Raw genomic sequence first — 27,660 nt, 5'->3', positions numbered from 1 at the left:
TCCGGTGCGTTGCTGATTGAGTCGTCTGCCCTTGATAATGATCTTGTCATATGACAGTATAGCGTCCATGCCATCCCGCCTAGCCTTAATGAGTTCCGGTACTAATTTGCGGCGTCTCTCTTGTATAGCTTTAGGGTACTGGTCACTAACGCGATATTCGGTGTTTTTGAGCTTTTCTGATGCAGCGTTTCTTATCATTATTTTGTCTGTAAAGTTGTGAAATTTGGCAACTACGGGCCTAGTTTTCTCCGACGAGAATTTTCCGATACGATGAGCGCGATCGATTTTTATTCCATATGTATTTTCCAAACCTAGCGTGTTATTACAGAATTCTTGTATTGCATTTACACAGTTCTCATTTTTGCGAGCCTCAGGAGACACTTCTTCTTTAAATCCGAAAAACAGTAAGTTATCACGCATTGACCTGGCTTGAAGATCTATTACCTCTTCTGTTAATCTTTCATTATCCTGTTTCAACTGCTCATAGTCGAGCGAAATTTTCTCTCTCTGTTTTCTTTCATTTAATATAACTTTGTCAATCTCTTTCTGTCTATTTCCTAGCTCCTCACAAAACTGCGAGTCAAAATTTCTACTGGCCTCAATGTCAATCATTTTTCTTCCTTGATCATGCGACTTTGATTCAAGTTCCAATATACGAATATCAAGCCCTGCAATTCTCTCATTAATTCTCATCACCTGTTCTTCTATTGTGTCTAGTTTTGATAACCTTTTATCCATTATTTCAAGTTTATCTAAAACCATTTGATTATAACTTGGCGGCTGCGGTAATTGCGGCCCTTGTTGCGTTATCTGTGCCTGTGTATTTTGAGGTATTTGTGGACCCATATATTGCTGTGGAGTCTGGTAGCACTGATTTGAATTCATATTGTTCATATTATTCATATTAGAGTTCTGCAACAGTGTGTATTGACTAGACATATTGGGCGGATTATAGTATACCTGTGATCTTTGAACACAATTGGGTGATGAAAATCCCTGACTCGGCGATATATCGCTCATGGCAAATCTTTTTTCTACCTGAATTTCGCTCACCAAATTTGGAGAAGCCTCAGATTTGGTCCTTTTTTGTGATGTTGAGCGTCCCGTACTGGACTTATCTGATTTATTTTTACCCATTTAGTTTCTAGAAACATATCACAGAGTTAATCAATCCATAAGTGCACATTTTACACCAAAACTGACTGTATATATCCGTATAAATCCGTTATTTCACTCCTAAAATTATCCAGATTAAAAAACACGTCCACCATTTTTTACGCATGCGCATAATCATTACCATGCCGCTTATTTACTAGCATATACTTTTGTTTACTTTTAATATTGCATACTAAACTGCTTGATAAGTAGTGTATACTAGTGTATAGTACACTGCGTGTTTACTGGTGTACTATATAATTGTTGTTTATACTTCGTCCACTACACTGCTTGTTAACTACTGCATATTACACTGCTTGCTTACTGTTGCATACTATTGTATACTAAAGTGGTAGATTACAGCTCGTATAGCAGTGAATATTATACTGCTGGTTTACCAGTGTATTAGTGTATAGTACACTGCTTGTTTACTAGTGTTTACTAATGTATATTACACTGCTTGTTTACTAGTGTTTACTACACTGCTTGTTTACTGGTGTATACTTCTGTGTCTCTTTGTGTATACCCTTATATATTTAATTGCTTGGCTTTAAGTCACGGTATAACATGATTTGGCTACCATAAGAACTGGCTTACATCAGAAGAACTTAAATACATGGATTTCGTAAAGAAAAATAGAATTTGCATAAACTTCAATTTTGATTTCTGAAACTAGTTATCTAAGGTAAATTTAAATGAAAACAATTAGTTTTTACATAATTTGAGGAAATGGAAAAACTGATAGTAGTTTTTTTAATGTTTTGTAAATGATTCAATTCTGTGGTTTATACAACCTTCTTTTATCCCAAAACATTAAAGTAACATGAGACTTCCTGCTTAGTTGATTTCATGTCTTTAACAGCCACTACTTATCTAACAGGAGTATTGCATTCAAAGTTTAATGTTACATGATTTCAATCACAACTCCATTTGATAGTTATTGGGATGTTTCAACAATCTGAAATGACAGCCACGTACAAGGAAAATAATATTGCTGATATGTATGGAGTACAAAATGTATTCTTATGTAATTTACAAAAGCTATGTTGCTGCTGCGCAAACTTGATAAAACAGTTACAAAAATAATGTATTAGTATAGTTTTGTTGAATAATTGACACGTATGAAATGCGCAATGAATATAAATAAGTGTAAATGACGAATGATAAAACATTGTAATAAATTCATTGCGCGACCAATATCTGATTAACCACCTTTAAAACATATAACGATACATGACCAATACTTTAAAACATATGACGATACATGAACAATACTTTAAAACATATAATGATACATGAACAATACTTTAAAACATATAACGATACATGAACAATACTTTAAAACATATAATGGTACATGAACAATACTTTAAAACATATAACGATACATGAACAATACTTTAAAACATAAAATGATACATGACCAATACTTTAAAACATATAACGATACATGACCAATATCTGATTAACCACCCTTAAAACATATAACGATACGAATTGCCGATTTTTTATTAGCAACTCTACAACAACACTTACATAAGTGACACCGCTACACTACACATCAAATAATATGATTTTGTCTTTTATTTTTGACAGTACAGATATTCAATTAAGGCTGAATTTAAATATATGACTTCAGGACTTTTATAATTTGCTCACTTAATTTGATTTCGCAAGATATACTACCAATTACGTAAATTCATTTAAATATTGCTTTATATTGGTTGCAAAAAGAAATAGATCTTGCGGTTATTTTTCGAATTACAGTAAATATATTATCTCATTATCTTGTTGTGAAAAATACATTATTGCGATTATGATCAAAAGACTCGTCAGCAAAAACAGTACATATTTTTGAAAATATAACATAGTTTTTTTATTACTTCGGAGCGTGATTTGAATAGCTTTTATTGACATATTCACTGTTTACAATTATGCACCTTTTTCATCATTGGTTTTCCTTTTTAAAGAAATCGGAGTATTGGTTAATAACAACAATTTTACTAGCTTATGTCTATAAATTTAATCGTAGGCCTTTCTCTTCAGATAAATTCATCCAATATGAAATACGCGTTCCTTTGGTAAATAGTAATGAGCTGACTCCTGTCTTTGTCTCAGACAAAACAAGGAAGTCTTACAAAAGTTTAGCACTTAGATCCTAAGAATTTAAGAATAACATGGTGTAATAGGCCTCAATTTCACCAAAAGCGTACATACAACTTGATAATGTAAGCTTTAAAAATGTCAAACGATAGAAATAAGGTGCATATTGACAAAGTATATAGTGACAGAAGTTCTCAAAAATTTCCTTTAGATTACCTCCCCTGATAATTTTGGTTTTTCATGAGTCATCTCCCGTGAAAACTAGAGAAAAATGATTTTCTCCTTTTCCCTACGGGGAATTTTAGATTTTTTTTTGATATTTGTATCAGAATCAAATAATGCAGCTTTCTTTCACAAAATTTTCTCGAAACTCAAGTTCAGATTCTGATAATCAAAGAAATTATATATTTCCCATAGGCATCAATGTTAACTTCAATACCGATTATCTCCCCAAAACTTGATAAAATTTGAAAAATCTTTCGCTGAAAAGTTTTTAATTTTGAATGTCTTTAAAGTGACCAAATTTCATTTAAATATTACCATCCAGATACAAGATATGCAATATGGCTATTACACCATGTTATCCTTAAGGTATCGCTGTAACAAATTCTGTAACACTTGTTCCAGTTGTACCATTGAAAATGGTAGGGCACCGCGTTTTGCGTATTGTAGTCAAATGCGTTCTAAAACATGTGATCACGACCAGTAATAGACAAATTTTGTTTGGTACGAAAGATGTAACATGATGATAATCAACATGATCAAAAATGTCATCTGGACGAAATATAAAGGTTAAGCTGTCGGGTGACAAGAAAGTTGAGTTTAGTATAAAGTTTTGATATATTTTTATTTTACTTTCGTCACTTCTCAGATAACATAGACTTATTTTGCTTTATATTGATTCGTGAAAAAATTGCAGTTAACTCTTACCTTGCTAAATTGCTACAATGAACTTATCCATCTTTCAATTTGGACAGTACCATTAACTTTTAAAAGGGGTGCATACCGAAAAGTTACTGACTGACTGAATGGCGAACATTACAGGTCATGATCAGACTGCACGGATTGGGCATTGTGCATACTGCTACAAGTAGACACCGTCGTATATATGACTGAAAAAAAAGTGTTAAAAAATACGTTAAACCCAAACACCCACACTCTTCATATGGTATCACTAAGTAGTTCCTCACTTGTTCGACATTATGTTCTTCATATGGTATCACTAAGTAGCCCATTATTTGTTCGACAATATGTGCTTCATATGGTATCACTACGTAGTTCCTTACTTGTTTGACAATATGTTCTTCATATGGTATCACTAAGTAGTCCATTATTTGTTCGACAATATGTTCTTCATATTGTATCATTAAATAGTTCTTTACTTGTTCGACAATATGTTCTTCATATGATATCGCTAAGTAGTTCCTTACTTGTTCGACAATATGTTCTTAATATGACATCACTAAGTAGTTCCTTCTTGCTCGACAATATGTTTTTCATAATGTATCACTAAGTAGCCCATTATTTGTTCGACAATATGTTCTTCATATAATATCAATAAATAGTTCTTTACTTGTTCGACAATATGTTCTTCATATGGTATCACTAAGTAGTTCTTTACTTGTTCGACAATATGTTCTTCATATGACATCACTAAGTAGCCCATTACTTGTTCGACAATATGTTCTTCATATGGCATCACTAAGTAGTTCCTTACTTGTTCGACAATATGTTCTTAATATGACATCACTAAGTAGTTCCTTCTTGCTCGACAATATGTTTTTCATAATGTATCACTAAGTAGCCCATTATTTGTTCCACAATATGTTCTTCGTATGGTATCACTAAGTAGTTCTTTACTTGTTCGACAATATGTTCTTCATATGGTATCACTAAGTAGCTCCTTACTTGTTCGACAATATGTTCTTCATATGACATCACTAAGTAGTTCCTTCTTGCTCGACAATATGTTCTTCATGTGGTATCATTGAGTAGCCTATTATTTGTTCGACAATATGTTCTTCATATGGTATCACTAAGTAGTTCTTTACCTGCTCGACAATATGTTCTTCATATGACATCACTAAGTAGTTCTTTTCTTGCTCGACAATATGTTCTTCATATGGCATCACTAAGTAGCCCAATACTTGTTCGACAATATGTTCTTCATGTGGTATCATTAAGTAGTTCTTTACTTGTTCGACAATATGTTCTTCATATGGTATCACTAAGTAGTTCCTTACTTGTCCGACAATATGTTCTTCATATGACATCACTAAATAGTTCCCTTCCTGCTCGACAATATGTTCTTCATATGGTATCACTAAGTAGCCCATTATTTGTTCGACAATATGTTCTTCATATGGTATCACTAAGTAGTTCCTTACTTGTTCGACAATATGTTCTTCATATGACATCACTAAGTAGTTCCTTCTTGCTCGACAATATGTTCTTCTTATGGTATCACTAAGTAGTTCCTTACTTGTTCGAAAATATGTTCTTTATATGACATCACTAAGTAGTTCACTTCTTGCTCGACAATATGTTCTTCATATGGTATCACTAAGTAGGCCATTACTTGTCCGACAATATGTTCTTCATATGGTATCACTAAGTAGTTCCTTACTTGTTCGACAATAATGTTCTTCATATGGTATCACTAAGTAGTTCCTTACTTGTTCGACAATATGTTTTTCATATGACATCACTAAGTAGTTCCTTTCTTGTTCGACGGGGCCTCCGTGGCCGAGTGGTTAAGGTCGCTCAAATCACTTGCCCCTCATCGATGAGGGTTCGAGCCTCACTCGAGGCGTTGAATTCTTCATGTGAGGAAGCCATCCAGCTGGCTTACGGAAGGTCGGTGGTTCTACCCAGGTGCCCGTTCGTGATGAAATAATGCACGGAGGGGCACCTGGAGTCTTCATCCACCATCAAAGCTGGAAAGTCGCCATATGACCTATTATGTGTCGGTGCGACGTTAAATCCAACAACATCCAATTTCTTGTTCGACAATGTTCTTTATATGGTATCACTAATTATGTTCTTCCTACGGTATCACTAAGTAGTTCTTTACTTGTTCGACAATATGTTCTTCATATGGCATCAATAAGTAGCTACTTACTTTCGACAGTACGTGCTACATAATGTTTCACTAAGTAGCCCATTACTTGCTCGTCAATGAGTGTTTCATATCGTATCACGAGGTATTTTCTTATTTGTCTGACTTTGCATGCTTTATATGGTAGCACTAAGTAAGTCCTTACCTGCTCGACGATATGTTCTTTATATTGTTTCACTAAGTAGTTAACTACTTGTTCGACAAATTGTGCTTCATATGGTTTCACAGAGCGCGCCTCATATTATAACAGTTCATTACTTGTTCGACAAGGTGTCCTTCTTATGGTTTCACTAGGTCGTTCCTACCGTGTTTGTCAGTGCGTGCTTCATTTTGTAACATTAAATAGCTCATTATCTGTCCGACAGTCTCCTTCATATAGTTTCACAATGTAGTTCCTTACTTGTTAGACAGTCCTGCTTCATATGGTAACACTAAATAGTTTATTACTTGTTTGACAAAGTAGTTCCTTACTTGTTCGACAATATGATCTTCGTATGATATCACTTAGTAGCTCATTACTTCTTCGACATTTTGTACTCCATATGACTTCACTAAGTAGTTAATTACTTGTTCTGTTGACAGTGTCCGCTCCATATACCTCTTGATGAGTCGGATATAAGTACAAACTAGATTGTGTCTGTAGGACACAGAGTGTGCCCCCACTGGTACATTTGTCACAAATAAGGGGCAATAATTCAAATGTTTGCAGTCTGAAGGGAGTATAGCCTCAACAAACATTTTATGAAAAGGATTCATTATTCTAGGCCATATACTTTTTGAGCGAGCTATGAGCATTACAAACAAAAAATCCACTATTCTGGCTATTTCAAGGCCCATAACTCTGTAATAAGCGCTAAGATTCCCAAGAAGAATGCCAAGTGTGCAAGGTCACATCATGATAAAGAATCAAGCAAGGTTTCATGAATTTACATCAACCACATTTTGAGCTAGGCACATTATTATGTGAAAATGTGCATTTTTGTCTAATTCAGGGGCCATAACTTTAAAAACAGCGTAAATCCTCTGAAATATGAGAAAATAAGGGGAAATTCCAATGAGCTATGAGAAAATGTGAGGAAAGTTCAATGTCAGGGATAATTCCGATGAGCTATAATGAAATACATAATAAAATGAGTTCGAAACACGTGCCAGAGCCAGGCAAAATGAATCAAAATGATAACAGTTGAATGAGTCTTTTCTTGACTGCGGTTAATGAAATGTGAAATACTTCTAACAGTTTGGCGGAACTCAATATTGAAGTAACACTGAATGTACACAATGATCTAAAAGGAATATTCTTTGGAAGCATGCTCGATTTCGTGGAGTCTGTTCATGAAAAGTAATGAAATAACAGCCGCATGAACCGGCATTTGCAATTAAATAAAGGTTGTATTTTTTCCTCATCATGCATTCATTTAATTAATTTATACGTGTTTACCTTTACAAGCCTTGCCCCAAACTTAATCAGTTTCCTATAAGATATATAAATATAACGTAACATGTCCCTCAAAAAGTTTCCCTGAATGTAAATAACTGTTATTCTTTTCCTTAAGTAGCAGCAAATGGGTGTCAATTGGTCTGATTTTCATTTTATTTTCCGTTTATACATAGGGGCAATGGTTAGTAAATTAAAACACGCGTTGATAACAGTGCGAGAACGATCATAAAAAAGTTCTTATTTTGAGATTTGTCATGACAAATTACAGGGTTGTGTCTTCCGCAGCACGGCATCGTATATCATTTTCAGTCTGCTTATTAATCAGCTGTTCGTAGAATAATAACGGGCTAAATATCAGTTCCATCACTTTTTGACAGAAAAGAATGAAGAAAATACATACTGAATGTTAATGTATACCCAGAAGTCCATCTACGCTATCCATTAGGACAAAAATACGCAACTGCGATGTGGCTATATTTTCATGCTTAACCTGGTTTGAATACTAATAATTTTGCACTAGATCTTCCTAGTGATATATTTTGTTTGAGTGTAATATTGATCTATGTCCCTGAACCATGACTATAATACTAAGGAATGTCTGTTCTCAGCGTAAAAATGTTAGCAATAATTTGTCAAAATTGAAATCTGGCCAAACACAGTTTCCTTATTACCTTAGAAGTATTAAAGATGCACTTCTATATTGTTGCAGGAGTGGAGCTTTTTATGCCATAATACATTGTGAACTTTCAATTATTGAGATTGACAAACAAAGCGAAATAAATGCTGAAAGAAAACAGGACACATATGTCAATATACGAGTAAAGGAAATACAGATTATGCTAACATATGTGTAGGCGGAACTTGACACAAACAATATTGAATAATGATCAGAAGGGGTTTGTGAGGTGCACTACACTGATTTGGCAACCATCAGAAACCACATCAGATCTCGCAACAGAAAGAACTTATAAACTTGTATCTCGCTACCATCCGGGTAAACGGCTTCAAATGTGATTTCTTGACTTTTTATCTAAAGTGGATTTGAATGAAAAACAATTGTTTTTTTTTGTTTTACTTAGTTTGAGGAAATGAAAAATACTGATAGTAGCCCTATTACGTTTAGTTTATGATTCAGTTATGTGGTTTATACAACAGTGATCTTGAAAATTCTCCTCAGTTACCTTTTTATACCAAAACATAACACGATATGTGCAGAGTACACAATTTATTCATATGGACAAGAGTTCTGTTTTTGCTTCGCAAACTTGATTGAACAGTTAAAGAAAATAATGTATTAGTATAGCTTTGTTGCATAACTGACACGTATGAAATGCGCAATGAATATAAGTAAGTGTAAATGACGAATGATAAAACATATATGTATTGTCCTTAAGTATTGACCTGGCACTCATTAATCTTCGCCAATATTTTCGGACGTTTTCGTTAATTTACGCTATATTTATATCCTGAAAATATCTCTATTACTGAATTAGCCTATACAGTTAACCGAAGACATGGTGGCGTAGTGGTAAGATGTCTGACTTCAACGCACGTTACCACGGGTTCGAAATCACCTTAGTTTTTTAATGTAATGCTATCGATACTACTTTTATTTTTACATTATTTTATGCATGATATTTCATGAATTTTAAATGTTTTCTTTTGTAGTATTTATTTTCTAAAAGCACTGGTGACAAGTAATTGTCTTTTTACATGTATCTAAGATATTTTTAAAACAATGTTTATTCCACTTTTTCTACAACGGTTAAATATGATAACTTTCAATAAATGAACCATAAAACTCACGATCAGTTTTGATCAGATAAGTAATAAGTTTGCGTATAAAATTTAGGGGAAAAAAAGAATATGTTCAGACATAGGACTTGAAAACACAACCATGAGATTGACAGCTAAACGCTTTGTCCGAACAGCTACCCGCACATACGACATTTTATCAGTTAATAATCAATATATGGATGCAATAGGTATATCGTTGTTTAGGTTCGGACACCGAAAATTAATTTACAGAAATATACGGAATATTAAAGGCACTCGCTACAGTTTTTCCGGACGGGTCGATATTTACCCCAACACCGTGCCAATTTGGTTGTGTTTCTAGGTTATAACACACTAAATAGTTGTTGTTCTTTATTCTATATAAAATTGACCTAATTCCAATGACCGCAGCACACATCAGGACCCATTTTAAATTTCTGTAACCTACGTTTTCTTGAAGAATATTGTCAGTACTAACTAAAAATCAAAAGAAAAGTGGGGGTCATGTTTGATGCAAGAAAAATAATTTCAGTCAAAAACACAAACTGAAAAATCAGCTAAAAAATGAGACCCCAAATTATACTGGTGGTGTTTGATCTACGTTTCCATGAAAATTTTTGTAATGTTGTTATTTCATTATGAAAATGCTACCTATATGTCAAGCATAGATCTGTCATGTGATTTTAGCAAAAAAAAAATGCAAAGAAAATAAGGAAAATAGCTCTACAGAGCTAAAAAACTGAGGACTATTTGTATCCGCCATTATGCGACTATCATTTTGTTTTCGCGCCATTTTATTTTTTAGTGTCTGTATGCCTCTAATCGATGTAGCTCACTGCAAAATTGGTGCGGTCTTCTGCGCATGCCCGGAAGTAATTATCTAATGTCGCGTACGGCAAAAATTCGCAAATTATTGTGTGTTCGCATGCATTTAATGTACAAAATGTATAATATACTGACTAAAGGTTAGGATAAGTATCACCATGGTTACAAAATATATACATTTAAAGTACTTTTAGTTCAAATTGCTTCAATCCGATATATACTGGAGTCTGTTATTTATACCAGCGCTCAAACTCTGCATTGAGTCACAGCTGTTTCTAATCTCGAGTCGTACCGTACCCGTACCGTACATTCGTAAACTATAGGTTTTGTTAAAAAAAGGCGGAAACTTTCATTGTTCTATGCCATCCAAATGCTTCAGAAACACCTTCAAATCCGCTTATTAAGAAATCTGCCGTTTGATAATTATATATATATATATTTCTAAGTCATTTGCTCAAACACTGAAAGAGTATTTCGTACCAACCTGCGTTGTATAAATGCCCGCCACACCCCACCTCGTTGTAATTTGATTTAAGCGAAATCTAATATGGTGACCTATCAATTTTCTTTTTGTTTTAGATTAGGTAGACATAACCAAAGGTATGTGCAGAGTTTGATTAAATTCTATCATGTGAAACTCGATAAAATAGCAGAAGTACCAAATTAAAACTGACAAAAATATACAAAAATAGCTCTTTGGTCTTTACAAAATCATGTTCTTTTGATTTCTCTGAGCATGTTTCAAATAGATATATTGTTTTCCGTCATAAAAATGCTTAGATAATCAAATTTATGCTGATTATTGTACTTTACCAAAATATATTTTAGGATTACAGAAATTTTGAAAAATGTTTAAAATAGCACACTATCTAGGGGCAAATTAAATTGAAACAAAGCTGGTGACCTAGTATTTTTATTTCATTTTTCAATACATCATTACATGATCTTTTAATACAAAACATTTCATCAAAATCTATTATTGAGAAAAAAATTACGAAACTGTAGCAAGCGTCCTTAATGAGTGCCAGGTCAATACTTACGGACAATAACAAATTCATTACGTGACCAATATCTGATAAACTACCTTTAAAACATAACGATACGAATTACTGATGTTTTATTAGCAACTCTACCACAACACTTACCGCTACCCATCAAATAATATGATTTTGTCTTTTATTTGTGACAGTATAGACATTCCGTTAAGGATAGCTTCAGGATTTTTATAATTTTCTCACTTAATTTGATTTCGCAAGATGTATTACCAATTACGTAAATCTATTTAAATATTGTTTTATATTGGTTGCAAAAAGAAATAGATCTTGTGTTTATTTTTTGAATTACAGTAAACAAATGATCTCATTATCGTGTTGTGAAAAATAAACTTTTGCGATTACGATCAAAAGACTCGTCAGCAAAACATTACATATTTTGAAATGTTCAATTTGCAAAATAACGTACTTTTAATTACTTCGGAGCGTGATTTGAATAACTTTTATTGGCATATGCACTGTTAACAATTATGCACCATTTTTATCATTATTGTTTTTCCTTTTTAAAGAAATCGGTAAATTGGTAAATAACAACAACTTTACTACCGTATTCTGTAAATTTGATCGTAGGCCGTTTTCTTCAGACACATTCCGAGGGCTGACCGGGCAACTATTGTATCTGCATTTTTGTTAATTTTACAGGAGAAAGTAAAAACTGTGTATTTTCTTAAAAACACAGCTTAGTATTACCATTCTTAGTATATCACTATAAATTGAAGTGAAAAATAATATATTGGCTTTTAAAATGCACTCAAATAATTTATTTTTAAGATTTAGTAAAATGTGTCAGATACAATAGTTTCACGTTCAAAATGACATTAATGAAATTAAAAAGTTACCGTGAAACTATTGTATCTGCATTGTTAAGAATTATTTATAAAATTCATATTGCTTTAAGCATATAATTGTTATTTTACTTATAAATAACATAAATTTAAAATACACAATGAAAATAGTGTTAGATAAGTATTTTCTTTCTGATGACTGGGAAACTATTGTATCTGCACCTGAATTATTTTTCATTTTTTTCATTATTTTATTGAATTATCTCTTATCTTTATTTATCTTTCTGTTTACATTGATAAATTGGTAAACATATATTTGTTATGGTTTTGAAAGTAACTAAATAATACTTTAAGCCAGTAATAATGGTCAAGTATAATAAAAATATTCTTATCATTACATTTCATAATCTTTTTATTTTTATTCTTTTGTGACCATATGCATTAATACTTGACTGTACACATTTCATTACATCCAGATAAAAATTTCATACAAGAAATTAATTTATGCTAAAATAAAGCTATACAAAGTGATAAATGAGCCGCAGCATGAGAAAATCAACATAGCACATTTGCGCCGGTGACCAGTATGGATCCAGACCAGCCTGCGCATATGTGCAGTCTGGTCAGGATCCATACTGTTTGCTAACAGTTTCCTAAATTGCAACAGGCTTTGCAAGCGGACACTATGTTGGTTTTCTCATGGTGCGGCTCAAATTAACTAGATAAATTTAATTCGGACCAGTTTCGCCCCTCCCACACCTTCAACAAGAATTTAATTTTTCATGACAGTCGGTGATTTCCACTTTCATTATTTCAGTAATGTTAAAGAACTTTTGTAATCTCTTTAACCTATAGCCAATATTGGTGTGCAGTGGCATGGTTACAGAGTCCTGTTGTTTTTGAAGTGATTGTGTTAGGCATAAAAGTGTTTGTTTCCATTGTTTGTTTCCAGTATATCGACCTATCCTAAATTTTTGGCCTGACCCTAAATGTTTTTATGGCCTTGGAGAATTTTTTTTCAAATTTTTATTAAAAAAATGCCTGCAATTTTTATTCTTTAAACATGGTCAATGATGTTAGAAATCAACTTATTGATTCTCTAAAGGCATAACCTCCTTATTTGTATCCATTTCTTGATACAAAAATAATTTCCGAAAAGTTGCAATAAAAGAAATATTATTTTGAGCATGTTACCGAAAACAAAAATATTATAAGGCCTAATTCACCTTTATGTGAACAATTATGGGATTTTGCTCTCTGTATGACCTGTGCTATGGCTACAGTAGTATAATGAAACTTCGGTAAAGTAAAGACAGAATATTATCAAGAATCTTTATCAAAAACTTCTGAAAACAGAGATTTCCACATGTTTCTTTTTTTCGTGGACAAAGATATGCGTATACAATCAAAAATTTAAATCTATAAAGTACGAATAAAAATGACAAAATCGACTAGATGTTTCTAACAGAACTTTTCAATTTATTACAATAACTTCAACCAACTTTATCAATATTTGCGACTAAAATTTCAAAAATAACAGACAGTAAAATGAAAAGCCAGAAATTAAGCACATGACAACACGCAGGTGCGATAAATGAAATAGTAACTTTGGCGTTCTGTCATGTCCTTACCCTCTTTGAAGCAGACAACCCTCCCATGTGGCAGAACAGCATATCAGGGAGGAGTCACAAAGGAAACTTCTATGGCAGTGCCTCACTGACCTAATTTTGTCACGCTGCCATTTTCAAAAGTAAAGGACAGGAAAAAGCAACAAGATAAGCCGTTTGTCATACTACAGAATGACACATGGTTGCATCCATCTTCTATATTTCATAAACATATGAGCCATGCCATGGGAAAACCAACATAGTGGGTGTGCGACCAGCATGGATCCAGACCAGCCTGCGCATCCGCGCAGTCTGGTCAGGATCCATGCTGTTCGCTAACAGTTTCTCCAATTCCAACAGGCTTTAAAAGCGAACAGCATGGAGCCTGACCAGACTGCGCGGATGCGTAGGCTGGTCTGGATCCATGCTTGTCGCACACCCACTATGTTGGTTTTCCCATGGCACGGCTCATATGTACAAAATTAAGTCCATAGCCATTAAAGTCTAACCCATGACTGTATGAATTTACCTGGTTATAACAGAGCCACGTCACACTAAACTAAAAAGTTGATGGTTGCAGATACAATAAAAAGAACATGAAAATGTTGGAAAGTTTTTATAATATTTTTGCATTAGATGCATGACAATAAAAGGTTTAAGAAAATGCAATAAAACTATTTTTAGTCAGAAAGTCGGATACAATAGTTTCCCGGTCAGCCCTTGATTCATCCAATATGGGATGAAATACTCGTTCCTTTGGTCGTTCATTTGTTAAAATGAGCTGACTCCTGTCTTTGTTTCAACCAAAAATGGGAACTCTTACCAAAGTTAAGCATTTAGATCGTAAGAGTTTAAGGTATCGTTGTAACAAAGTAACTCTTGTTCCAGCTATTCCATTGAAAATGGTAGAGCACCGCTTTTTGCGTATCGCAGTCAAATGCGTATTAAAAACATGTGATCACGACCAGTTAGACACATTTTGTTTGGTACGAAAATGTAACATAATGATAATCAACAGGATCAAAAATGTCATCTGGACGTAATATAAAGGTTAAGCTGTCGGGTGACAAGAAAGTTGAGTTTAGTATAAAGTTTTAGTATAATTTTTGTTTACTTTTGTCACTTACTATACTCTTATTTTGTTTTACATCGATCCGTGTAAAACTGGCAATTAACCCTAACCCTGCTAAATATCTATAATGAACTTGACCATCTTTCAATTTGGACAGTGTCATTAACTGTTAAAAGGGGTACATACTAAAAAGATACTAACTGAATGGCGAACAGTGCAGATCATGATCAGACTGCACGGATGTGCAGGATGTTATAGATTATCATAAAAGAACAAACAGGATTATTGAATTAAAGACGTTTTATATATACATTAAAAGAAACTGCCAGTAAAGCTGGTGACACGATAAAGGCTATGTCATTTTTATTTGATATTCCTTCTGCTGTATCCTTTAAACTGAAGCCTTTTTTCTCTATGTTTCTTCACATTTATAGTAACAGTTTGGGGAATCACGTGACCCAAAATGGTACGGAACACGGAAATCAACATGGGGGATTTTAACTTTTTTACCAATTTTCAAAGGTTAGTAAAAACTGCAGCATCTATTCCACTCGTGTTATAGCACAGTCTATGCACATTTTAATGCTCTTTCCAGCGATGTATGTCTCTTGTCTATATTCCTTCTAGTTTCTGAGTTACCTTCGAGGTTTTGACCGAACCGGGGATGATTTTCTGTAAAAACGCAATGGTACGGTACACGTAATCACTCTTTGCTCACAAAAATCTATGTAATATGCAGCATTTCATGCTTGTTTCAATATGTAACTGTTAGGTCTTTATCATATAGTAACCATGCACAGTGTTTGTTTATGATTTTTTTGCGAATTCTTGCAAATAACGGACAAATTATTGAAGTGGTACGCGACACGTGCTATGATGCGCAACACGTACTTACTGTTGGCAGTCTTTTTATATATACTTTTTCTTCTACAGAAATGGTAAAAATAGGAAGAAACCGAGCCTGACACTTGGGAAAAAGAAGTGGATAAAGAAGCAAAACAGGAATATTAATATTAAAGTAAGTTTCTAATTGCCGCAATCCGCCAAGAAATCACCAGCGAGAAAACAAACAAAAAGGCTGCTTACGCCATCTAACCCCCCCCCCCCCCCCCCCCCCCCCCCCCCTGTACAACATATCTCCAGCAAATAAAAGAATAATGTGATTTAGGTCACCTGTCGTTTAAAAAAATAGCTTACAATAACTCCCGATTAAAGTTCAAGTCTTCAAGATCACTTTTTGGACCTGTAGATGAAAACAGTGATATTAAAGAGGATTTAGAACACTTCTTAAAGTTAACACTGAAATACAGTGTGAAGAAATCACTTTCTGAGAGAAGGGAACAGGGAACTGTTAGTACATCAAGGAACGCAGTTCAGTAAGGAACTGTTGGTGTAAGGTGGGAGAAGGCTAGGACGAATGAATCGACGAAGAGGATGGGACTGGACTGAGAAGTGCATATAAACAAGAAAAGAAATAGTTACGATATCAGTACCGAAAATAAAAGGAAGATGATATAAATGTAATGTGAGAAAAGAAATGTTATTTGAGTACTTATAAATATTCACTAAATAAAACGAGAAAGGACATCGGACAATGTGCTAGGGATTTTGCCCAAATTTCAATGCCATTTTTTGACTTCAATAGCTAATTTTATATAATGGCTTCAAATACTCATAAATAGAGTTTATTCCAATCAAACTGTTAGAATTTTTTTTATTTCATATTCGTTTTCTTGAAATTCGAACAGTTTGTGACTAAGGGTAATATTTTTTGAAAAATTTAAAATGTGTATTTTTAGTGAAATAAGCATATGCATTTAAGGTATGTCTATTGTAAAGTGTTTTAAAACAATAAATAAACTTTTACCATGCATATTATCAGTTGTATTAACATTTTTAATATAACTGAAAAGCAAAAAATTAAAAGTGTCATAAAACTTTTGGTCACACAACTGTACTTCAGTTCTTTCCACCCGAGTGCCCATGATAACTGATGCATTGATTATAGCCTATTGTTTGTTTTCTATACATCTATTGCTATACTGTATTTATATATGCACAATACTGACCGGGTATTATAGGGAGGGTTATATATTGAATAGATGCAGTGGTGTAGCTGGCCTCAAAATATATGAGAAACATTGGGGTAGCTGGCCTTTTTCAGTTGTAGCGGAGGGGTTTAGAAGACTGCCTAGGACACTGTGTGTTAAGGAGGTAGGTTACCTTGTTACCAGGGTAAATTCAAATTAGTTGAACCGCAGTGATTTTTTTGTATTTCGTGTAATTAAATGTTTTAGCTGCTACAATCTCAGTTCCGTTTATCTCTGTCCCTTCAAGTACAATTTTTATCCAGGTTTGAAGTACATGACCCTCTTAAGGTATTTTATATAGAAAGAAGAAGGAAAATGCGGATATTTAACACTTTTCAGTGTATTTTGGTTTCATTGTTATCCGTAGAAGTCTGCATAATTAATAGTTTTACTAGTATGCGCATTAGCTTTCTAATAAAAGCTTAAAATTATATGTCGCGGGGCTCGTGTTTCCATGGTAACGCATTTTCTCTCATTTTTTCAAGAATTATGTATGAAAACGGTTTTTCGACGGCTTCAGTGCCATTCTGTTATTGACCAACATGGAATATTTGGGTAATATGATTAGCAAAATACCAAGAACTTTACATGGTACTGTGTTTTTCTTAAAGTTTAGAGTAACCATGGCAACAGAGATGTTTAAAATAGCTTATATGTTGCTTTTTTATCGTAATTTCTTATAAAAAATATTATATAAAATTATCTTTCTTGTTAATGTAGCTTTAAAACATCTTATTCTAACGTTAGTAATATTTTCGTATGAATTGCAGTTAATTTAACAAATTTCACAGCTTAAAATACTTACAGCAGTGCCCGTCGTCTGACATTTTTATTGAAAAATCGTTCTGCATGCTGCTATTATTCTCATGGATATTGTTGAAATGAAAATAAAAAGCCGAAGCTGTGTTCCTTAAATAGACCAGTGTCAACGCTTTTTAATTTTACAATTAGACATATAGGTCACGGGCTTCGTTTCCATGGTAACATCAATTTAATTCAAGACACCACACAATTTTATACTGAAATTTGAACAATTTAGAGCTTAGTTTTAGTATTTAAGTAACAAATTATCAACGGAAATTGGGAAATAGGTATAACAAATCAAACTGCCCAATTTTTATTTGTAAATGACCGTAATAAGTTACCTTTCAGCCAACTATATTCCCAATCACATCAGTTACTATCACACATTTTCTTACATTCCGCATAACATTTCAATATAATTACATAAAAGAAGCAAAATATTGATCATTTTTCGGAGCAAAAGACTAATAAAAAGTATTTCAGCAAATAATGGCTGTTTAAAAATAGTTCAAATAAAGAAAAAGCACAGAATAACGTACTTTCAAAATAAAAGCTATTAATTTTGCGCGGTAACTGACACGTAACGTTATGACGTCAATGACGTCATTTTAAGGCAACAATGTTTTGAAGCGTTTCTGCGGCAATTCATTCATTATTTCTGCATTATTAAACCATTAAACATAAGATTGGAGGCAGGTTCAAGATTTATTTCCAGAAGAATGGATATACAAACACATTTAGTTTGTCGTAAACATCGTCGTAAATCGTCACGTTAGCTTCCGGTTGGACATGCGCACTTACAAATATCAAGGTAACCTACCTCCTTAAGGGTTTCGGATAAACAGAACTAGACGAGTAGATGCGCTCTTCTATATATTTATTTTCTATGCTCATAGCATGAAATTCCAACACATGTGATCGAGGGATTCTCTGAAACGATGTATGTGACATTATTTATTATACGCTCGAAACATAAAAAACATATACATGTTCGAAATTATAATAATGTACAATATCATAAACGCACAATGCAATGAAAACATTGCTTAAAATAATTACTTAATTATTTTAGGAAATAGCACAAATGTATTTATAACAATTAAATATAAGTTGCATACCGACTATGATGTCTTAAACGTCGAAACCTTTAATATTATTTTTCATGGCAATGCGCCGCTTCTTAACGGAAGTAATTCAAACGTTGACATACGGTATAAACAACTGACGTAATGGGCGTCGCGCAGAATTGCGCACGACGCGACGTTAACAAAAAGCGCCAAAAATGACGTCTGCTGGATTAACTATTAACTTTACTAGTTTTAACAAGCGATGTTAAATAACAAATTAATTTAAGAATCAACATTTAAATGATTCTTACAGTGCCCTCCATGAAATGTCTTAATTTCATCACTTTTCACGTGTATTAAAGTTACTTGTATACCCTTCAACAATGTGTTCATAATATTCAGTATTTTAAAGCTTAACGCTTGTATAAATTACAAACAATAATTAAAGTACCTGAATAATGTTCATTCAATGAATTAGAATTCACGTTTATACATATATACATCAATCACTCTGAGCTTCTAACAGACATAACTTCGTAATTGGTCTCACGCAGCTCGAGTTCCTAGATTGAACCTTACATTTACGTATTTGCCCATCCCTACCCTCAATGATTTCGGTAACTCTGCCGCTGCCCTCTTGGTACTTTGTCTTCCACCAGGAGCACCAGGTCATTGACTTGTACGTCACGTGTTTCTCTCTGCCACTTCTGTCGAGTTTGCAAGGTAGGCAAATACTCTTTAATCCACCTCTTCCAGAATGTGTCTGCTAGGTATTTGGACATGTTCCCACAAGGCCACCATAGAAAGCGAAGTGCGTCACAGTCCTTCTCACACACACGAACCTGCTGAAACATCACCTCTATATCAGCGGAGATAGCTATTTGTTCCTGTCGAAATCGGGTAAGTACGCCTACGAGGCTGTTCATCATATCGGGACTTTGTAGAAGCTGGCTATTAAGTGAAATATCCTTATATTTCGCGGGACAATCAAATACAACACGAACCTTTCCGGGTTTATTCACGTTCGTCACAGGATAGTGAGGCAAGTACCATATTCTTTTCGTGTCTGAGCCTTCATTAGTCACTTCTTTGGCATAGCCTTTGTCAATGTAGTCGGCTACTGTCTTGGTGTACATCTCATGTAGCACGTTGTCACGAGAGAGCTTCCTTTTCAGTTGATGAAGGCGCGCATGCGCAAGTGTTAAATTATTCGGCAAACTAGTGTCATCCTGCCGCCCCGGAAGTCCCATTTCGTAGTGACCGTTAACAAATGATAGTGTAGAATCCATTAGACCCAGTGCCCTCTTGTCTTCTACTGACATGGAATCTTTCTGGTAATGGGATTTGTCGCTGAAGTCGGACGTCCACATACGCTCAAGTTGTTGTTGTAGTATTACGTCACTGGACTGACCAAAATGAATGTTCATCGGTTCTCTTACATTTGCTGCTCTTTTCTGTTCAGTGCTGGTCCGAGGGATTGGTCCACGCACTGCCCACCCAGTCGCGTTCTCACTGCGTACGGCTCAAAATCACTTCCGGTGCGCACCTCCAATGGAATATGGGCTTCCGGTGTATCCGTATCAGTAACATGACTTCATTGATGTTAACCTCTGGAATCTTTATGTCCGACAAGTAGGGTATATGTCTAATTTCGCTAGCGGTGGCAGCAGAACGCTTTGATATAGGCAACTGCTTCATCGTCCAAACATTGTTGAAGGGTATACAATTTCTTTAATACACGTGAAAAGTGATGAAATTAAGACATTCGGGAACTTGGATACCACAGTAAAAACGAGTATGCGCTGAATCACTTTACAATTTTATTCTCTAGCGTAGCGATTCTCTGAAATTACAAACAATTGTATATTTAAATCACAGGTAAAAACATATATTCAACAATATATTCAAAGCGACAGTTACATTTCTTACGCAAATATCTCTAATTAAATTTCTTAAATACGCTAAATAGTATTCAAGTGCAAATATTTAATAAGCAACCTTTTAAAACAAAACACTCAATTTCAATTCGATAAATCTTACCGATTTTTGATCTTTACCAAGTTTTACATCAAGTTCCTGAATTGAAATATATGTTTGCGCTAACGGAAGCGACGTTCAAAACAATAACAACAGAAAATGATGACGTCGACGTCAATGTTTGGACGTCGCGTAAAAGCACGTAAGAAAAGGCGGTAAAGACGTAAATTCAAATTAGAAATGTAATACGTTTCTAACAGTCCTCGCCGTGAAATTTCCAGATTTCATAACAGAATTCAAATTTATCATAACCATGTATGTTATAAATTAATGTAGTATCATTAACAGTCTTGATAATTATGCTTTTCGAATAAATACCCTAGCATTTGAAAGCACACTACTTCCATTTAAATGCTGTAATTTATCCTCTTTGGAATATTTACAAGTATATTTCTTTCACGATATCAGCGTCACTTGACTCACTTCTGAGAAAGTGTCTATGTAACTTCATGTAAAAACGGCAGCTGATAAATTCGACTTACAGATTGCCCGGATTGTTCGTACACAGATCATTCGTACTCTTAAGCTTAAGCTGAACTTTCAAGTAGGCACAACTTCGTAATTGGTTTCACTGTGTATTTTTATACTTTACAATACAGCTTCGTACATGTCCATCACGGCTTTTGTTTGTTTTTACAATTCTTCCCAATGGCCATTTTCCTCTTGTGGTACTTTCGTCAAACACTAGCACAATATCACCTACACGTAAATCTGTGGTCTTTCTTTGCCATTTTTGTCTCTGTTGTATAGCTGGTAAGTATTCTCGTATCCATCTTCTCCAGAAAACGTTAGAGAGATATTGCACCTGCTTCCACCATCGTTTTACATATTTGTCATTCTTATTATATATTCCCCTTGGAATACTACTGTTAGTCTTCATTAGTAGTAGCATATTTGGTGTGAGGGCAGACATGTCTTCAGGATCATCGCTAACCTTGGTTATTGGTCTATCGTTCAGGATTCTTTCAGTTTCTGTCATCAGCGTAACTAATTGTTCATCTGTGAGCAATTGTCGTCTGACCAACGCTTTTAAAATTGTTCGTGTGGAACGGACCGTCCTTTCCCAGGCTCCTCCTCTATGACTCGCCTGAGGCGGGTTAAAGTGCCATTCTATTTCCTTTTCTGTCATATATTTCCCTATTGCTGAAGAATTCCATTCTTGTATCGACTGTCGCAGCTGACGATCGCCACCTACAAGATTCGTGCCATTGTCACTATACACCTTCTTTGGATATCCTCTGCGACAGGTAAAGCGTTGAAATGCTGCGACGAAGGAGTTAGTTGTCAAACTATGACAGACCTCCAGGTGTACCGCTCCAGTTGAAAGACAGGTAAAAAGACAGCCATATCTTTTCACATGTGTGCGACCTTCTTTTACAATCAGTGGACCAAAGTAATCTATTCCAACGTAAGTGAAAGGGGGTTCATCTGGTGTCGTCTGCTCTTCAAGAAGAGGCGCCATCTGTTGTTGTAGCAGGGGGGAGTGTTGTCGTCTGCACACCATGCAACTTCTCACTACACCTTTTACAGCACTCAGTCCTTGAACTATCCAGTACTTCTCACGCGGGATTGCAAGTACCTGTTGTTTTCCGGCATGACCGTTATTCTCATGAATATGTCGAATTATTAATTTTGTTATAGTGTGCTTGCTTGGTAGTATAATGGGACATTTACTCAGGTTTCTAGATTGTATACGTCCTCGTACTCGGATTAGTTTGTCACACATTTTGGGGTTTAGAGATGCAATGCTGCTATCAGTTCTGACTGGCTTGAATTGTTTCAAGTTGTTCATCTCATTTGCGAATGTGTCCTGTTGTACATGTATCAATAATTCATGTTCTGCTTTCTGGATTTCCGCTAATGTTAAGTTTCCTTCGTCCATGTCAAGTTCGTGATTTAAGTATTTCTGTCTGCAAAATACCTTGTATCTAAGTAACCACGCGACTGCTCTTCTAAGTTTAGTCCAACTTGAGTAGCGATCAATGATATCATCTAGACTTCTATTAGTCACTGTGATGTTTATCTTGGCTTCTCTCTTCACTTCTGTATCATCGTCGGTTACTTCCGGTGCAAGCTGATTCTGTGGCCACTGAGTATGATCTTTTCTTAGAAAATCTGGTCCATTTAGCCAAATATGTAGATTCTTAGTGTCATTCGCATGTATGCCTCTTGAAGCTATATCTGCGGGATTCGACTTTGTGTCAATATGGCGCCACAGGTCTGGTGAGGTAGTATTATGTATAATGCTGAGTCTATTGCCAACGAATGTCTTGAACCGTTTTGATACGTTCTTTATGTATCCTAACACAATCATGGAATCAGTCCAGAAGGTAACTTGATCAAATTTTATATCTAGTTCATCGGACAACATCGCATAAATACGGCAAGCGACAACAGCTCCGGATAACTCAAGACGTGGTATAGACATCTGTTTGATCGGGGCTAAACGAGATTTTCCTATGACTAGAGAACATGTTACATTGTCATAGGTATCAACAAATCGAAGGTAAGCACAGGCTCCATAGGCGGTTTCGGATCCATCACTAAATATATGCAGTTCCGTAGATTTAACACAGTCACTTGGTCGGAAACAGCGGTTTACAGACACATTCTCCAGACAAGGTAAGGTTGATAACCAGGTATGCCATTCATTGTTGATGCTCTGTGGTATCTGGTCATCCCAGCCGATCTTCAGTCTGCACAGGCTCTGTATTATAGCTTTAGCTTGAAGTGTTACGGGCGAGACGAGTCCCAGTGGGTCGTATATTGAACTTACAACTGACAGAATGCCGCGTCTCGTGAGTGGCTTATCAGACAGCTTGACTTTAATCTGGATTCTGTCGTTGTTAACATTCCATTGTACACCAAGTGCTCGATTACATGGTAAAGTTTCGTCTAGACTCAGATTGACGACAGATGGTGCGAGTTCAGATTCTGGAATAGCGTTCAGTACAGCCCTACTGTTACTTAACCACTTCGTAAATCGGAATCCGCCTAACTTCATTAGTGTTTGCAGATCTGTAGCCAGCTTGATAGCTTTATCATCCGTTTCTACAGACTTCAGACAATCATCGACATAAAAATCTCGTTCTACTGTAGAGACCACTTCCTTTCCAAATAAACGGGCATTGTCGGTTGCAGTACGCTTTAAGGCATATGCTGCACAACTGGGTGATGATGTAGCTCCAAACAAATGTACCTTCATACGATAGCACTTTGGCTGCTGTGTGATGTCACCACCAGGCCACCATAGAAATCTTAAAGCATCACAGTCTTCTTCCATAACACGCACCTGGTGAAACATTGATTCAATATCTGCGGCTAGAGCTACCTTCTATTTCCTAAATCGTATGAGAACTCCTACTAGACTGTTCATTAAGTCCGGTCCTTGAAGTAATTGGCTATTCAGTGAAATGCCGTGGTACTTAGCAGCACAATCGAAAACTACACGTACTTTGCCTGACTTGTTCACATTTATTACTGGATGGTGTGGTAAGTACCATGTACGTCTAGAAATATTTTCAAGGCCATCTTTCACCTCTTCTGCGTATCCTTTCTCAATATAATCATTCAGGGATGTTGTACACATTTTATGTAATTCCGGGTCACGTGACAGTTTACGTTTCAGTTGTTGTAGGCGTACTTGGACAAGAGATATGTTGTTCGGCAAGGATGCATTCTCCTTCCTCCATGGTAATCCAATTTTGTAGTGACCATCTTCATGGGTAAGAGATGATTCCATAATCTGCAGAGCATGTTTGTCTTCAACAGACATAGAGTCCTTTTCACTCAATGATCTATCATTAAATTCTGTATTCCACATTCTTTCCAGTTGCTGTTGCAGTAACACGTCTCTGGATTGTTCAAAGTGGACATTTACGGTATTAGGCTCACAAGTGTCTTGAACTGGACCACGTACTGCCCATCCTAACCGTGATCGCACGGCGTACGGTTGATCAATGTTTCCTGAACGCATTTCGAGTGGAATATGTGCAGCTGGAGAATCTGTACCGTTCAGTAGCATAACATTGTTTGTGTCAATTTGGGGTATGTCTATATCTGATAAGTAGGGTAATTTCTTTAAGTCAACATTTACTGCTGCGGATCTTGTTGAGATTGGAAGCTCCTTCACTGACCACACCTTGGAAAGTGTCACTTCTTCATTTCTGTTTTCGTCCACCGCCATTACAGTAAGATCTATTTCCTGTCCGTGAATGGTACTACTTGTTGAGTTTACCGTTGAAATATTGAATGTAACAGGTTTACTTGTGACGTTCAAAGACTGTAACAACCTCTCATCACATAAGGTTTTATCTGCACCGTCATCTAACAGAGCGTATGTTTGACAGGAATTTCCATTTTCAGCATTCACAATAACTGGTATAATTCCTAAAGTTCTTCACATTTGAGTTCTTCACAGATGCACAAGTCACAGCTTGTGTCGCCGAAGATTCAGGATTGGGTCTGTTCCAACTATGTAACAACATGTTATGTTTCACTTCGCAACCGGGTACTGTACATGACTTTGGTTTTCTGCATTTGCTAGATGAATGGTTGCCTTTCAAACAGTTGTAACACAACTTGAATTTTCGCACCAGTTCTTTTCTCTCATTTAGACTCATAGATTTAAATTTGCTACATACAGATACATCCAGGCAGTTACCATGGCAACAACGGCACTTTCTTTCGTTTCTTCTCTGATCAGTATTACTGTGTGTGGTCAATGTAGTTACATCTTTTACAGGCTTTGTACCATGCGGTTTACCGGAAGTTGACTTCGCTGTTCGATTTTCTTTAATGAGATCGATTCCATACATTGAACTGGCAACACGTGATTTCTCACCAACGAATTTCACTAAGTCGGTAAAATGAAGTTCCCTGCCAGATTCGTTAATTACATATGCTATATCAACCCATTTCACTCTCAGATGCATAGGCAACCGTTTCACAATTCGCCTCAAGTTTTCAGAATTATCTACATCCGAATTATATCCTAGTTGCGATAAAGTTATTCCACACCTTTGCATTTCTAATGCCAATTTTGATAGTTCGTCTGTATCAGATGCTGCTATCTGTGGACCGTATACCAACTTTTCAATATATGTTCTAGCGATCACGTGCGGCCTTCCATAACGTGAGAACAAGATGTCACGTGCGCGCCTGTATCCTTCACTGGGTTCAACAAAACACAATCTTCAATACAACACTTTGCTTCACCGTAACAGTACTGTATTAAATAGCTCAACCTAAGTCTATCATCGGTAATTTTACTTTCGATATTAGTTTCGAAGTTTTTGACGAACTTACAATATTCAGTTGGCTTGCCGCTAAATGTCAGTAATTCCGGTTTCGGAAGATTGAACCCTTCCTGAAGTGTAGATGCAAGTTTCTGGAACGCTATGTCTATTGTAGAAACACTAACATCGGAGTTCATATTGTTTATAGAATGCGCACTCTTAGCCTCATCTTGATTATGCCCGTGATCACGTGCACTGCTACACATATCATTATAATTTATATTCCTTCCGTTAGAAGACGTACTTGCTGTCGTATGGGTTTTAGGCGGAAGAATATAATCACTGTCTGTACCTGTCACATTTCCAGTAACGGAAGTTGTTTCACCGGAAGTAGAATGTTGTACTGTTGTCTGAGAATGGACTTCTAAGTTCACTCCATTCTCTTCCTGTACAGCTTGTTGCCATACTGATTCTTCTAACTGCGCTTCTTCAAGTTCAGACTGTTGATCTAGTAATTGTTGTTTCATTTGTAGTTCTACGCGTGCGCGCTATAATTCTTGCTTTTTATTTAACATTTTAATTTTATGTTCCGCAATTAAACGTTTAGCTTTCGCGCTTCTTAATCTGGAGCGCGAGGACACTGTTGAAGACGAACTAACATGGTTGACTGAAGAACAGGTATCATTATTATCATCAGGCGTTTTCTCAGAAGAAATCCACTGTGAAAATCTTTCCCGGAATTCAACAAAGTTCTTATAACAGCTTTCATAGTTCATTTCTAATTTAGATACAACTTCAGAGTCTGAGCACACATCCAAACATCGTAAATGAGCAGCTTTAAATTGTTCAAATCGCTCACATATTTTACTGTATAAAGTTTTGACAGTTTCTTCATTGTCGTGCGAGATCATGTGTCGTTCTATTTCATTGTATAATTTCGTCATCTGTGACAACTGGGCTGTGCGCGCACGTTTTGCGCTGTCAAATCCCTCGTGCGTCGGAATGGATTCATTTCCGGTAGCAATCTTCTTCGTTTACACAACATACACCGTAAATCGAGAATTGTTCGGGAACTTGGATACCACAGTAAAAAACGAGTATGCGCTGATTCACTTTACAATTTTATTCTCTAGCGTAGCGATTCTCTGAAATTACAAACAATTATACATATAATAAAAAGTATATTTAAATCACAGGTAAAAACATATATTCAACAATATATTCAAAGCGACAGTTACATTTCTTACGCAAATATCTCTAATTAAATTTCTTAAATACGCTAAATAGTATTCAAGTGCAAATATTTAATAAGCAACCTTTTAAAACAAAACACTCAATTTCAATTCGATAAATCTTACCGATTTTTGATCTTTACCAAGTTTTACATCAAGTTCCTGAATTGAAATGTATGTTTGCGCTAACGGAAGCGACGTTCAAAACAATAACAACAGAAAATGATGACGTCGACGTCAATGTTTGGACGTCGCGTAAAAG

The 27,660-nt window shown here is 35.4% G+C and overlaps 1 protein-coding gene across 1 annotated transcript; it reads right to left on the bottom strand.

Annotated features, from left to right (window-relative positions):
• Positions 1-15,153: 15,153 nt before the first annotated feature.
• Positions 15,154-24,451, bottom strand: LOC123551861 (uncharacterized). Its single transcript, XM_045341098.2, has 2 exons — positions 20,933-24,451; positions 15,154-15,603 (listed from the first exon to the last, which is right to left on the bottom strand). Exon 1 carries the CDS (start codon positions 24,231-24,233, stop codon positions 21,498-21,500), a length of 2,736 nt encoding a protein of 911 aa, XP_045197033.2. The 5' UTR covers positions 24,234-24,451; the 3' UTR covers positions 15,154-15,603; positions 20,933-21,497.
• Positions 24,452-27,660: the final 3,209 nt, after the last annotated feature.

Source organism: Mercenaria mercenaria, chromosome 4, assembly GCF_021730395.1.
Source record: "Mercenaria mercenaria strain notata chromosome 4, MADL_Memer_1, whole genome shotgun sequence".
NCBI classification, from domain to species: Eukaryota; Metazoa; Mollusca; class Bivalvia; order Venerida; family Veneridae; genus Mercenaria; species Mercenaria mercenaria.
The sequence above is the reverse complement of the archived record's forward strand: the minus strand, read 5'-3'. Positions and strand labels throughout refer to the sequence as shown.

Bases quoted from the DNA above. Each gene is read 5' to 3' on its own strand.
- LOC123551861 (XM_045341098.2), bottom strand. From the start codon at position 24,233: ATGTTTCACCAGGTGCGTGTTATGGAAGAAGACTGTGATGCTTTAAGA.